Source organism: Papio anubis, chromosome 7 (genome assembly GCF_008728515.1).
Source record: "Papio anubis isolate 15944 chromosome 7, Panubis1.0, whole genome shotgun sequence".
In the NCBI taxonomy this organism is placed as follows: Eukaryota; Metazoa; Chordata; class Mammalia; order Primates; family Cercopithecidae; genus Papio; species Papio anubis.
The window spans coordinates 134,378,209-134,393,862 of NC_044982.1; the positions used below are offsets into that span (position 1 = coordinate 134,378,209).

The 15,654-nt window shown below is 36.0% G+C and overlaps 1 protein-coding gene across 1 annotated transcript in view; it reads right to left on the minus strand.

The window, feature by feature from the left end:
- Positions 1-515: 515 nt before the first annotated feature.
- Positions 516-15,654, minus strand: part of LOC116275910 (WD repeat-containing protein 72-like) — a gene marked incomplete at its 5' end in the record, with an annotated part of 143,800 nt that continues 128,661 nt past the window's right edge. The window contains 2 exons of the mRNA XM_031668986.1: positions 516-3,113; positions 8,943-9,047. Coding sequence (XP_031524846.1) covers positions 3,058-3,113; positions 8,943-9,047 — 161 coding nt within the window. The remainder of the gene's footprint in view (positions 3,114-8,942; positions 9,048-15,654) is intronic.

The window sequence follows — 15,654 nt, forward strand, 5'->3', positions numbered from 1 at the left end:
CATATTCTATCATTTTTCTAATACCATCATGTTCAAAGTAGCCTTAATTTAGTTTCTAAAATAGTAACAGAATGTTTGATACCTGGTGCTACTTTTTAACCGTGTGTTTCTAGCATTATACATTTTTCCTTATATTTGAAGTGTTTAACAGTGTTCAGATTGCTTTCTAGTACCTCTGGATGAGCCCTATGAGAAAGCTCTCCAACACAGGGGAGGGAATGAGGCTCTGACAAGCACAGCAAGCACACACAGCCTGGACACACTGTCGAGGAGCCTCTGCTCTTAACCCTCCATGCTTTCCAGATACTTTTTCCTGCAATATACAATGGAGCCAATGTGAAACTCAACAGCAAGTCAAAGAATCAAGGCTTGCAATCTTGAAAATATGATATTCCTTTGGGGGATATACCATACACACACACACACACACACACACACATCTATCTATCTATCTATCTATCTATCTATATTCATAAATATCACCAAGATGATTACCAAAAAAGAAACACAAGATAAAATTTTTAAATAAATTATTTATTACAATGACAGGAAGACTCTGGATACAAACACATTTGCTAATATAATCACTCATGGCTACCTAGGGCTAGATGTACAAAAGGACACCCATATCTCATCAGGTGAAAGACAATTTTGAGTTTCTGGGTGTAGTGCCAAGTGGTTATGATTACCACGTATGTGGTCCATCCAGTTAACTGTATGACAATTTGCTATTTCAAATTCTGTCATAACAGAAATTACTGAAATATGTTGAATGCCAGTCAATATAAAGAAACCATTTTTAAAGAGACTAGTGAATTTGTGTCATAAACACACTTGTATATGGATATTAGGAGAGCATTGCTTGAATATCTCTAAAACTCTATTTTTAGGAATTAAAAGTTTTCATAGTTAATGATATTGGTCTTCAGAATTCATATTGATAAAAGCAAACTTTAATTAGTCATTTAACATGAAAGTTTAAATTTCAGAGATTCTAACATGTGATGTCGAAAAATCCTAACATTTCCATTTAGTAATGTCAGGGTTGTGCCAATTCTAATTTGCTGTAGCTAGTAATATCAGAAAATATTTATCAGAGATTCAATATTGATTTCATTAGACCTGATAAATGCTAAGTATGGCAACTATTAAAACCTATTGTTATTCTTGTTTCTAAAAGGGAATAATAGGATGTAGCTATAAAAATAATGAAGCTTATTTTTCATAAACATATGATAACTTGAGCATCCAAATAGGTTTTAACAATTAAAAATGCCTCATTTGAGAGGACATACACTTATTTGATATTGCCATCATTCAAAATGCTTTTGGGAGTCCTTACAATGACCTTGACAGCTGGTATACAACATGCTAGAAAATATAATCCATTGCCTAACTTGCTGCCTTCCTTTATTTTGAAACTTGTTTGAAGTGGCTTTTGACTGTTTCTAAAGGAGGGGGAATATATTTATCAGTTTTCAAAAGATGATAATTTTCCATGATTATTCATATTAACACTATGTTAGTTTCTAAAGTTCAACTCAAATGTAATTTCAAGCAGTAAAATCAGATTTTAGGAAACAAAGAATGCACACTGTAATCTACTTTAAGGGAGTCACACTCATTTGACATCTTTATTCTGGTATGTTTATTCAGGTCATCATTAATTACAAGTTCCTTAAGGGTACAGCCCATGTCATTTCAATTACATAGGTCACTTTTCTAATTTCCCTATCTCCTGTCTACTGTATCCCAGCATAAGACCTGAGGCTGGTCCCATGCTCGAAAATGTTTCTTTAACTGAAGTGACTTGAACTTCTCTATTAGATACATACATAGATAGATATAGCTATATATCATATATTTAATGCTTTATATCCCCTTTTCAATTACATAGTTCTCTTTTCTAATTTCCCCCTCTCCTGTCCCCTGCATACCACCATAGGACTTGAGGCTGCTCCTATGCTCAGAAATATGTTTCTTAGATTGAAGTGATTTGAACTTCCCTATTAGATACATAGATAGATAGACATAGCTACATATCATATATTTAATACTTTATATCCTTTTGTCTATGGATTAGGCAATATTTATATTAATAAGATACATAGATTAATAATATTTTGATGATTTTATGTAAATTGAGGAATGGTACAATATAAATCATAGTGAAAAAATCAGATCACCGAAGGCTTTAACAGAAGAGCACTTTATGTCTATTCCTATTTATGCTGTTTGATATATTTTAGTTTTAGAATTCCTGCTAGTCAAGCTTCTTTCTGGGAAAAGACCTACAAGAGTTTATACTTAATAAGGATCAATTGTGATATGCTGCAAGTTGATTCCCCTTCCCTAGTTCATATCTACATGGCCAACAAGATCAACCTTTAGCTAAAGACATTAGCCTCAATGTCATTAGAAGTCCAAATTAACTCTACAGTACGAAGTTTGTCACTCTTATACTTTGTATCACTTATTTGGGCTAATTGATAACTAAATGGAACTGGTTATTTGCTGACAACATTTCATGCTTAGGGATGAGATTTACTGCAGTAATTGATCTGAATTAAAGCATATCCACTAAAACAAAATAGCCTAACCAGACAAATCAAAGTTGGTAAAATTTTAGATTAAATACCTTGAAGCAACATTAAATTTACAAGCATTGTGTACTACATTGGTCTTAACATTGTTTATTATATAATTTAGGGACTAAACGGATAAGAGAAAATTTAAAGCAGTATTGAATTTGTGTCTGTGGACTGGCATTCCCTGTTGGAAATATTAATAGAAAAAGTAAGAAGCGGGAATAGATAATGATCTAGACAATATTTTTCTAAAATTAGATGAATTTGAATATTTTCAATCAGTATGTATTGCATTTTAATCAGCATGTATTAAAATCAGTTTTAATACATGGTCGCTAAAGTATTAGCAAATCTACTACAGCCTAATAACTTGACCAATAACAACAACGCTTTTATACACTAATAAACAGATTGCATCGTTTGGATTTCTTAATTTGTCCAAATTCAGCTCCTACTGATGAGATTCCATTTAAGACACCTTGCAGGGGCAGACCTTTGCTATCCATGAATGATGCCTTGGCTCACCTAGGAGAAAAGCAGATATCTTGGGTTATATGGTGAAATCCAAAAAGAGAAAAAAGAGAAAGACCAAGAGGAGGGGAGGCAGAGAGGAAATGAAGAACAGATACAGAGAGGAGGAAGGGAGAGAATGAGGAAAAAAAGAAAGAAAGGAAGAAACATATTGCTTGTAATTTCTACATGTCTTTTCTATCCTAAAATAAGACAATATAATAAAAATTTACTTGTCTTATAAAGTAGATAAATACACTTTAATTGCACACATTATTAATAGCTTGGGTTTTTTTTTTTTTTAACTGCCAAGGAAGATGGAAGTTTTCTATAAGAAAAATTTAGTTTGAAATTGGTAAATTTCCATAAACTTCAAACAGCTTAATTGTTCTTAGGAAAATCCACAACTGCAATTTTAGGGTCAAAATTTATTAGTTGAAATACTGTTTGAGTTAGAGAATCAAAAAAGTATTTATTTCTCAGACTACTTGGATGATTGTCTTTGTAGGCTAAAAAAAGCCACTCATTTAAAATCAAATTGACTACCAAACTAATTGGAACATTGTTCCTTTTTTTTTTTTTTTTTTTTTTTGAGACGGAGTCTCGCTCTGTCGCCCAGGCTGGAGTGCAGTGGCGTGATCTCGGCTCACTGCAAGCTCCGCCTCCCGGGTTCACGCCATTCTCCTGCCTCAGCCTCCCGAGTAGCTGGGACCACAGGCGCCCGCCACCACGCCCGGCTAGTTTTTTGTATTTTTTAGTAGAGACGGGGTTTCACCGTGTTCGCCAGGATGGTCTCGATCTCCTGACCTCGTGATCCGCCCGTCTCGGCCTCCCAAAGTGCTGGGATTACAGGCTTGAGCCACCGCGCCCGGCCACATTGTTCCTTAATAACTATTTCAAAACACATTTATATTAATGACATGTCTATGAATAGTAACTTTCACTCCTACTGGCAAAAACTGTAGTTTAGTTAAACCAATACTGTATACTAACTCTGTGTGTGTGTGTGTGTGTGTGTGTATTAATGTATACTTTTACAGTCTTTAAAAAATATGTTGATGTTTGAATTTTGCTCTTGGGTAAATTTTAATAATGTGATATTGTTAAAAACAACTTGAAGAAAGTGCTTATATCTTCCTACTGGAATTGCTCTTAATTCTTCTAGATTTTTTTTTTTTTTTAGCACTACCCATAAGAAGCGTGTTCTCGATGGCCATGATTGATGGGCTGCTCACACATTCCACATTTTTTCTGCTTCATGCATCATCATCAGCCATCTCCAACACTCCAGTCCTGAATCTGTCCTACTTTCTGTTACCTGATTTTTGCTGGTGATTCATGAGCCAGAATAGTAAAAGGAAAAAAAAAAAACAAAAAAACTCCACCTTGGCTTTTCACAATGTAGTATCTCCTGGAAACTCTGTGAGAAATCTAGTTTTGGTCATCAGACTCATGCAAATGTAATATTGATTGACAATGATGCATATAGATCTACATACATAACCTGCCTTATAAAAACCACAAAACTGTTCTATTAATGGCAGAATGCATACTGATTATAAACTACTTCAGAATGATGTGGAAACACATAAATGCATTTTGTTGGACTTCTAATTCTCTCTTGTCGCTATTATTTTCAGCAGAAGCTACTTTGGAGTGTGCACTGTTTCTAGTGCACTAAAAAGAAAAATTATTAATTTTCCAAGCCAATATGGTGACAAAAGCTTAAGGTTTCTCATTAACCCTTTCATAAAAAATTGTGACTGTCACACTAAATTTTCTATCATCATGATTTTAAAGATGAGGAGCTAGAAATCCTTAAAAAAAAATTCTGAAGAATTAAAAACGAGCTTTAATCACTGTGAAAGAAACAGTAAGAAGTTAACCAGCAAAAGGCTCCACTGAGCTATTTTTGTGATAACGTCTTTCAGATTCAGAAGCAACCAGGCCTTAAAGAGCCAAAGAAAGAAAGCCTAATGGCCCTAAAATCTCAAAAAAGGGAACTGCAAGTTCATGATATTGTCTCAGTGCTTCTATTACTAGACATCAAAGTTATTCCCACAGGTTTCAGAAACGTATAAATGCCAGTGAAGGAGCAAGCAGACTTCACAGAGTCTGAGCCGGAAACTTCATTCTGGGATTCACCTGTGAGTCAAAACTCTTTGCTAATGAATTATTCCAAAGAAAAGACATTGCTGAGAGATACTTTTCCCTATCAGACAAGACCTCCAGGTTCACTAGCAGGGTCAAAGTAACAGGAATGCTCTGGTCTAAAGGTGCTTTGCCTACCTTAATGGACTTCAGGCACTCACCTGGGTATACAGCTTGAACCCATAAAGAGATAACAATGGCATGATGAATAAGGTGGAGTGCTCTAGAGACTAGGTGAACAACCACTCCACAAGGCGTCTAAATTGTGACCTACATGCAGACTGCAGCCCATTTACAAATGGGTCATCCTAGTCAATTCAGCGCTGGAGAAGGAGTGATGCCAATACAAAAATAAACAATCTACATACTGAGTTCAAGCCCCATTGTATGCAGAGGTAATACACGAAGTGGTTCTTTCTATTTTATATACATTCAAACAACTTGGCTTTGTTAATGACATTTTAAGACACTCTATCAACATCTAAATATCAACTTCACTTTTTGCAAAAACTTAGGTTTTCTGTGCTTCAAAGTCCCTTTTGCTTTCTGCATATGAAAATGCGTTTGCATCCACAATACAAAACCAGAAGAGTTAAAGTCAAGTGATGTTTACAGGATTTGCAAAGAAGAGAATTTATGTGGAATCAACAATATATAAAGCAATATACTTGAACTGTGCTTGCATGGAAAAACACTTTTTTCCATTTTCTATATGCTGTTCAAACAACTGATCTATTCATTAAAATGATGTAATAATTACATTAGTCATTTAGCATTGCATAGATAAAACCATGTAAGTTCAATATCCATTAAAGTTAGACGATTGACCACATTCAGCTTTGTAACTGGGGGATTTTGCATGTACATAAAAATGTTAAAAGGAATTTTGAATGGGTGAGAACATTCCAGTTGAAAATGGTAAGAATGTGCATTCAGAATCAAATGCACTCTTTTCCATGCAATGACTAAAGAATACACTAACGCAACTACAAGTTTAGCTACTGAAGCACCTCTTCTGGTTTGAGGACATCTTCCCAAATCTCACCACCTAAAAATCCCAAATTTGTTTCTTCTTCTGACTGGGGTAGTTAATATTTCTTCTGACTGGGGTAGTTAATATTTTCCAGAGAAACACCACTCACATGTGGTAAATAGAGGTAACTAAACTGCTAGAGGAATGCTTATGGTTTTGGAGCCCCTACATTTTGAAAGACTTGATATTTTGAAGTTAATGTTTGGGCTTTGAAGAGTGGAAAGTCATGTTTTTATAGTTCAAGAACGTCCTTCTCTGCCACCAAATTCACACAAGAAACATAAAACTTATTTTCCTCCATGTTCAATTTTAAGAATTTCGCCCATCGAATACTCATGCTTCAAGGAAACACACTCTCTCATCAAAATCTTTCTTACTAAACAAGCACCTCTGTCAGAAGTGTCTTAATTTCTTATCACAGAATTTTATCCACACAAGGAGCAATAAATAATTCATGTCACTGCCTCTTTGTTGTGTGTCCCTGAACTGCGCAGAGCTGGAAGGCTGACAGCTGTGTCAGGACAAGCACCAAAGATCTGACATGACAAGTGACTAACAAGTTTCTTTCAGTTCATAGTGAAAGAAGACAATGGCCCAAAGTGCAGAAAGAAATCCTAAAACAAAATAAAACTGTTTCTTTCTTTTTAGCTAAGTGTTTGCTATGAGCTTATTTCCAACCCACAAGCCCTGGTCATTTTATAGGACTGCCCAGCCCCCTTTATTCCTCACACTGGCTTGGCCATTTACTCCTGGCCACGGATCAATATGAGCAATTCTTGGAGAAATACGATGTCTCCATGACAACCAAGCCACAAATTCTCAGTGGAAGGCAGTGAGACCAGTAGTGAACTCTCCAGAGGTTTCTAGGCCTATAAGGCAAGATGTCTTAAAATGCAGGGATGGACAGAGGAAAAAGCCAGAGTAATTCATTCTTTATTACCAGTATAATGATGTCCGATGTATAGAACAGTACTCACTTTTTGAGTTAAGATTTTTTATCAGCACCTATATTTTCTAATTAATCTTTTTTCTTGATAAATGCTTTTGTGTGTATCAATCAGATAGAGAATGTTATATTTGAATCTCACTCCCATTCCATTCATATTAAGCAATGACAGAAATTTATTCTACTTTTGAAATGATATAAAGCTGATCTATTCTTATCAAAAACAATGGACAGTTAGGTAAAAACTTGACTCATAGATTTACCTGCCTGACAAAATGAGTAATGGAAAACTGTGTATTAAGGCATTTTTAAAACCTAATGAAAATTTGGCAAAATTAGTCAAAACTAAAAGTAATGGATAAATAATTTTTATTATAGAAATTTAACACTACCATTTACCCTCTCCCTTTTAGAATGAGACTCATCTACATTTTTCTTTTAGCTGTTATGGCAGGGGGGTGGGGTTAACTTGCTCATTAAACATTTCTATCATTACTAAAGATGCCATTTCCCAGTTCCATGGGATCTGAACGTAGAAGTGTGATTGAGAACAGGCACACGGCAGCAGTCTATCTTCGGAGGAATCTTGGTGGAGTGAAGAGGACTGATACACAATGCCATCGCCACTGTGCCTATTGGGGTTCCGAGATGACTTAGGGGACCTGACATAGATTGCAGGCTGCACCTTTCAGTGAAAATTAAATCTCAGTAGCTCTCCTTGGGGAAGAATCAGGGGACTGTTTGCAGCTGCCCCCTGTCAACGAAGGCTACAAGATTTGGAAATCTCTTAACTAAGCTGACAGGCCACAGAGAGGATGAATCAAAAATATGATACATGGATCAGCACACAAAGATGTGAGAGGGTAGAGGGTACACAGGAGCCAGATAAAACAGGAGCCACAAATATTAAGTGGAGGAGATATTTAACTCTTTCATTCATGATCATAAGGTACCTTCTAGCACCTTATAACTTTATAATTATCCAGGAATGTTCACTCAACTTTTACAAGATTTTTTGCTTCTAATTCATTAGTTGTTAAGGCTAGGCATGCTTCAAAACGAAACAAAAATAGACACAGAAATCTATGTATACGTGTTTCTAGCTGTAACCTTCTAGTACATTTCTCTCATTTCTATAAAGGATATATACAAATATGTAACTTTGACAAAGAATAGCTTTTATTGCATGAGAGAAGGGTTACTATTTTCTAGACTTTATTTTTCCCTAAACATTTGACAGTATTCATTACCATTATGCTAAAATCCTCTCATCCCAGTTACAGTCCTGTTTGTTTCTAGGAAGGTAAATTGAACTGTAATTATGACAATTTCTCTTTTCACCCCCGTCTGTCCACTTCCTCTCCCCTCTTGTTAGATCCCATTATTTGAAATACTGAAAATGTTGCCATTTCTCTATAGTTTCCAATCTCTGGCTCTATTAACCATTTAGCCTAAAATTGATGATAATGAACTAATAGTGTCAGCTTCCCTTCTCAGTCATAAAGCCTTTGTACTTCCTCCAACTGAATTCTTGATGAAAGAGGAAAAGATAACAGCTCCACACTGTGACCCCTGGAGGTGACCATTAATTTGACAGTGCAGCTGCTAAGAGAAAACAGCATTACAATGTCCTCTCCACTCACCCCCTTCCAAGGACCCCAAAGCTGTGTCAAATTTATCATTTTATACTTGACTATTTTTAAATGGCTTTCACCTGGACTCTCAGACTCTTCCAAGACACATCTGTCAGGCATGTCCTCCACGTCTTGGAAGTTTGCCGAGTTTGAGTTGCTGTCATGCTTGACCAGACTGACTGGAGCTATTAAAAGAGAGAGAGAGAGAGAGAGAGAGAGAGAGAAAGAGAGAGAAGAGGGAGGATGAAAAAGTAGTAGCAAATACCATTAAAACATTTCCTTCCAGTTCCACAGATATTTCCAGGGACACACTATGTAAACACAAATAATAAATTGAAATAAAATGTATCCTCTAAGTATTTATTGGCAGACATGTAATTAGTTGAAAAATCTATAGATGTGACTTTATCTTAGAAGAAAAATAAGTTCACGGCATCAGCTTAAAAGCTACAAAGTAACAAAGTGATCTCTTCGAAGTAGAAATCGTATTTTTAATGCATAAATCTAAAACAATATAGTCAATTAACAGCAATAGAACACAGAGAGAAGAACATCAGGCTAGTCAATTAGGAAGACCAGCTCTGTACTGGTGGCAATGGTTCCTCTCATTGCACAAATCACAGCTAATGAACATTTTGTGCGCATTTCGGCTCTCTTTCATTAAATTAAAAACTATGGTACCAAACACCAGAAAAACTAGTAGTATAAAAAGTAAATTTTAAAATGTAGCATGAATATACACTGAAAATTGTAATAAGAAGGGCTGTTGTTTCAAATGGTAGGTCTCCAGACAACCAAACTATCGTGAGATATTGTAGGATTATGACCAGAAACAGAAGCTAGTACAGAAGTCTAAAATTTCCTATAAACCCATGGTATCCACTGATTCTGTTTGAGAAACAGACTCAAGTTTCCACATTTTTCCACAAGTTGTAATACTTGCTCTATGTCGTCTCCAGGAAGTAACATATTTCCATATTACATTTGTTCTAGAAAATAATTGTCAGAAAAAGTTGGCCTTGTCTTCATGAAGAAGCTCAGTGAAAAAACAAAGCAAAACAAGCCTGCAATAGCATAAATTAGGTCACAATTAAGCCAAACATTCTAAATATATAGATACTGTTGAGTACAATGGAATTTTATTTATTGTAAGTTGCTGCAGTAAACACCACCACTGATTTGATAACACATGCAACATATTTATAAGCCATAAATGCAATAAACAAAATATATATTTACAATCATACATAAAATGTTTGTTGGCACAGGGGAGTGGGCCTGGACACTGTTTCTAAACTTCTGTTAGGAGACAAGAAAGCAAGGCAGAGGCTGAGACTGTGCTCCTTCACACATTTGGTACATGACACAACAGTGTTCCACCCAAGGTCCAGGCAGCATTAGTAGTGTTCAGACCTGGCACACTCCTCCACTTGTTTTAATGGAGTATGCATAGCACTGATGTTTGTAACCTGAAGACCACATAGACAAACTGTACAGAAGACTAGTAACACGATTCTGGTTTAAATTCTCCCTCTAGATTGTGTCACCAACTCTCTCAGTACACAGATATGACTTCTCTGTTCTATCAAAATCCCAGCGTAGTTAGAATTCACTACTTCTTTAAAACCTTTTTTGGGGAACAAAATGTAAGAAAAGCACGAAATTGCTATTTTCAATAATAAATCTGATCTTTTCATTTTAATTCATACATTTCTGTGGACTTCATATGCAACAGTGTCTAAGCCATAGAAGGTGTTCTTGAAGGATCTGTGAAATGAATGAATGAACACATGAATGATGCAGAGGTACCATGCTAAATGTCCTCCTAATCCAAGAGGATATGTGCTTTCAATTATCTTTTCAATGAGTCTGTTCAATTTCTTGTTAGGCCAAATTGAGACCAAGGATGCATGTTTGCAAAATGGTGATGTGGGTTAGTTTGTGACACTGAAGGAGAGGATGTGTGGCCTATGTAATTATTGATGTAGCTGAGTTTAATTTTCTTCAGTTTAGGTCATACTTACAGATTATTTTTGAATCCATAGATTTTTTGTGAAATGTTTAAGTGGTATAGTTAAATGTATCAGTTTCATTCAGAATACCATTATGTTGGTCAAGATTTCCTGGCCTACTTTAATGATTTTTATCTCTGTATATCTTACTTGATAATTTTCTGAAATATTTACATTGGTATTTGTAAAAGGAAATAAATCATATAGCTAAATCTATTACTAAAAGCCAATGAGGTAGCACCTCTATTGATTTGGGCAAATGCATTGCACTTGCCATCCAACACACTATTCTTTCATAATTTAAAACATTCTTCCATTCATTCATTTATTCATTCCTTCAAAAAATATTTATCAAGCACCAAATAAATATTCAGAAGATACTGTTTTAAATCAGGGACCTCACAGAGGAAGAGGACATGGTATTAGACAAAGTATATGTCTGCAACCATTCTTTGTGGCAATAAAGTGGTCCAAGAATGAACTGACATCCCAAACCTCTCAAAAACGCCAGAAAGTTAGGTGTAGTTTTAGCTGCATGATCTTCATTAAACTCACACTAGTAGGTACCAGGCTACTACTTTGCTTCCACCTCTGATTTTGGAGGGTCTGGCTTGTGTGGGGGAGGGGAAATAAAGAAGGTTATTCTTCAGATATTGTACTTGGTTACAGATTAGTTTCCAAATTTGAAATGATACAAGCTTTGTCATTTTTACTGGGTAGTTCCTAGGGCAACCAATTAAATTTACTGTAGAAGAAAGAGCTACATTCTGCCAGTTGGGAATAGCAGGCATTGGAGAGGTTAATTACTGCCATTCTACATTTTCTTTCTTTCTTTCTTTCTTTCTTTGATAGGCTAATCCTTGCAATTGTTCTTTTGGGTGTCTCCTGTGATGTTTCATCATTGAACTCTGACATGATAGGTGACCAAGGCTTCTCTAATGAATCACTTCAACAATGATGAATCAACAAATATTGATCTAGTGTTTATTATGGGTAGAGCTCTGTGTTGGACTGTGAGGGGTAAAGACATGAAGGCACTTTTAATGTGCCCTCATACAACTTGTGCTCTAGTTGAAGTATGATGAAAAGTAACTAGTAGGAGCACTGGAGACAACATTCTAGGAGGGACATGGTTTTTAGTAGTGCAGAGGCGAATTCTTCTACAACAGAGTAGTCTCAAGGTAAAATTTGAATTAGACCTCCTTGAGTAGGAATGTGGAAAACCCAAAGGGAGCTCATTCAAGGCAAAAGAAAAGGGTGTGAACCTAGGCATGACCAAAGATACACATTAGCCTAGTGCCACGGATATATTCGTTAAAGCTGCTGCCTACTTTGGTATGCATTTTTAATGAATTCTCTTTACATGTCTCTTTGAGCTTTTTCTAAATTGCTGTTGTTAGCTAATTCTTCTCACCTGTGAAAGTTAGCTATAGACAGGTTTTTCCTTGCTTTAGATAGTCAATAATTTGATCTTTACTGATGGTGGGCCCATTTATCACAGTAAGTTGTCCTTTTACTATACATATTGACTTTTATTTATCAATACCAAAGTCCATTTGTAGCTCATCACTAAAGTTCTTGGATATTTTCAGTAGTTTTTGAAGGTGCATTTCAGAGCCTGGCAGGGAGATACTTTTGACATCAATATAATGCAAATGGTTGCTACACTCATCTTTAGTTTAAAATCAACTGTTATTTCCTTTGTAATGGATTCTGAAATAGTCCAGATTTGGAGGTAAGGGGCAAAAAAGACAAACTCTTCTTGACAGTTCTGCCACTGAAAGATGTAAGGCTATTCCATTTACTCATCACATGCCTCAAAATATTGATGACTGAAGGGCCAGTGTTCTAAATATCTTTGCAATATCTTTGGTAGCTAGATAAGAGAGGAATCTATGAACTTTGTATGGATGTGTTTCACTATGGTGCATTTAACTATTAGTGTAATTCTTCTAGATCCTAAAGAAATGAATTGTTCGACCAAAGACAACATGAAATCAATAGTTTTTAAATCACATTCGAGAACACTGTAAGAGGAAATTCAGGAGATAGTATGAGGAAGACTCTATAGCAGGATTTGTTGTTAAAATTTAAAAAGTGGTAGCAGGGCCATCAGTGGTAATACTCCTCCACCTGCTCTGTTCTCTATTTTTGGTTTCAGTTAACCTCTTAAAAACTCCCTTCTCCCCTTTTCTCATTACTTGCAGAAAGATGGTATTAGCTGTTAAAGGGGGCTAGGCCTGGGCAGCAAACAACTCCCCCCAAAAACATCTCCACGTCCCCAGCAAAAGAGTGGCCACTAGAAAAAAGTTTCCACCCACATCCACAAACAGTGGCTAGATCTTCCAAGCTAGGCGACTGCTGTTGGACAGACGGAGCCCATTAAAAAAATCCTATAATTCACAGTATGAATAAAATCTACAGTCCTAAATAACATTTTCAATACAATGACTTATGAATGATTTAAAAATAGATCTCATTCATCATCTATATCATGGCTTTTTGGACTTAATGAGGATATATATAGGAAAATCATTAATAAAAAGAGCAGTTTGAAATGTTGGGCAACTGAATAGAATAAACCACTGTAGTTACCAGACAAAATCCAAACAAAAATCTTAATTACACACTAATCAGGAGCACAAAAATAATGTACAGGATGCAGAGGTCAGGAAACGCTAAAAGATAGCTCAGGCCTGTGAAATAAGCAGTGAAAACTCTAAGACCTGAGTTCAACACTACTAGCTCAATATGGTAGCCAAGAGTTGAATACCATCCTGCTTTATAATTCAAATCTCTCTCCAATTTTAAAGAGTCATTATAAAATAAACTAAAATATAGCATTCTAGAAGTATGGAAGTGAGAAAGCTGCACACAGTTCAGGTAGAAGAAAATATTAATGCAAAACTGGCAGATCTCAAAAGACTGCAAGGTATTTTAAACCAGAGGGAGGCATAATCTGTGAAAAAACATTAAGGGGTAACACCAAATTTGCAAACAAAGACAAAGTCATTTGAACAGACTCCAAATTCAGTTTATAAGTGGAATCTCTCTGGACAGATGTCTTATCAGGAAAACGTGTCTGGCTAAAGAGCTATGTACACATCACCCTTATTTTAAGAGTATCTAGCCGGGCGCGGTGGCTCAAGCGTGTAATCCCAGCACTTTGGGAGGCCGAGACGGGTGGATCACGAGGTCAGGAGATCGAGACTATCTTGGCTAACGTGGTGAAACTCCATATCTACTAAAAAATACAAAAAAATATTCATTTAAATACACACAGAGAGGATTAAATTATTGACTATTTAGGCTTAGGGGAAAAATCTGTCTATAGCTAACTTCCACAGGTGAGAAATATGGCTAGACCACCCAGCCAAGTTCAGGGAAGACAAATGAGAAAGAGGTATAAATTGCTTACTAAATCTTTTAAAACATGGTTGTATGCCTCTCAAATACAAATATTGTTCTGTTATTCAGGATTTTGAGCAAAGGGCTGTCTCAGTAAGGCTGATAAGCAATACTGCACTTCTAGCCTAATGCAAGGCACAAGGTAGGTACTCAAGAGTATTTATCAAATGACTGGGTGAAACTGCTAACAAGGATTCCTAAGAAGTAAAACAAATAAAAACTTTTTAAAAATCAATGATTAATTTCACTTGCAGTTTTAAGGGAAAAATCTTGAGGTCTAGCTAGGGTTTACAACTCAAGCTTAATCATATATGTCCAAAAACCTCTTATTAATGCCAACAGGAAGTCTGCACAAAGAAGGAAACCCCGTCTGACTTATTTTTGGATGGAAAATAATATTCCACACTGGTCAGCCTCCATATATATTTATTTATTTAAAAAAGAATATTAAAACTTTTTCATTGAAGAGATGAACTTATGAGTTCCCAGGGAGGGAATGTGTTGTATTGTTAAAAAAAAAAAAAAAAAAAAAAAAAAATCCTTAAACCAGAAGATCTGGGTTTCAATCTTACCTCTGCTCCTAATAGTGCAATCTTGGGCATGTCATTTCACTTTCCTAAACTCAAGTTCTTTCCTTTATAAAATGTGGGAGTTGAAGTACACAGCCTCTTTGATACCTTCCAGCTTTGAGACTCAAATATTCTGCCAACTAAGAATCCAAGACCAACCAACTACTGAGCATACAATTGAACAGGTTACCAAGAGGGTAAATAGCCACTACACTAGTGTGGGAACTAATGAGGACTTCTGAGGCCCTTTCTGAATTAAGGAAGATTGGCATTTTCCCAAAAGAGAAAGTGTTCCTTCTTGGTTTCAGTTTCCCAGCGATAAGGAGGTTCTCAATGATTGTTTGTTGAACAAATGGACAAGGTTATGGAGCAGTGTGGTGTTCCTGTGGACTCATACTCTCCTCAATCCAAAGGGAGAATCAGTATACTCCCAACTCTTTCCATTCCTTTTATATGTAAGGATGGGGTCCATGAAGTCATTTTGTCTTAGTCAAGCCAGGCATGAAAGCCAACTCAAATAAAATTATCTAAACTCTCAGAATCTGAAAGAGACTATAAGGATATAGGACGGAGGGAGTATTACAAAGAGAAAATGTGTAGGTTGGGAAGCAGAAAAGAAGAGTAACAGGGAATGGCACAACTGCATTCCTTCCTCCTGATACATTTCCTCACTCCCAACCAGGGTAATTTTAAGAGTTCCCATTGGGAGGTTTGCCTGGATTCCTTTATGTTCTTCTTCGGAAGACCATTTTTTGTGGCAAGCAGTGTTCCAAGGAGAGAGCTGGTGAGTAGATGAGCAGATA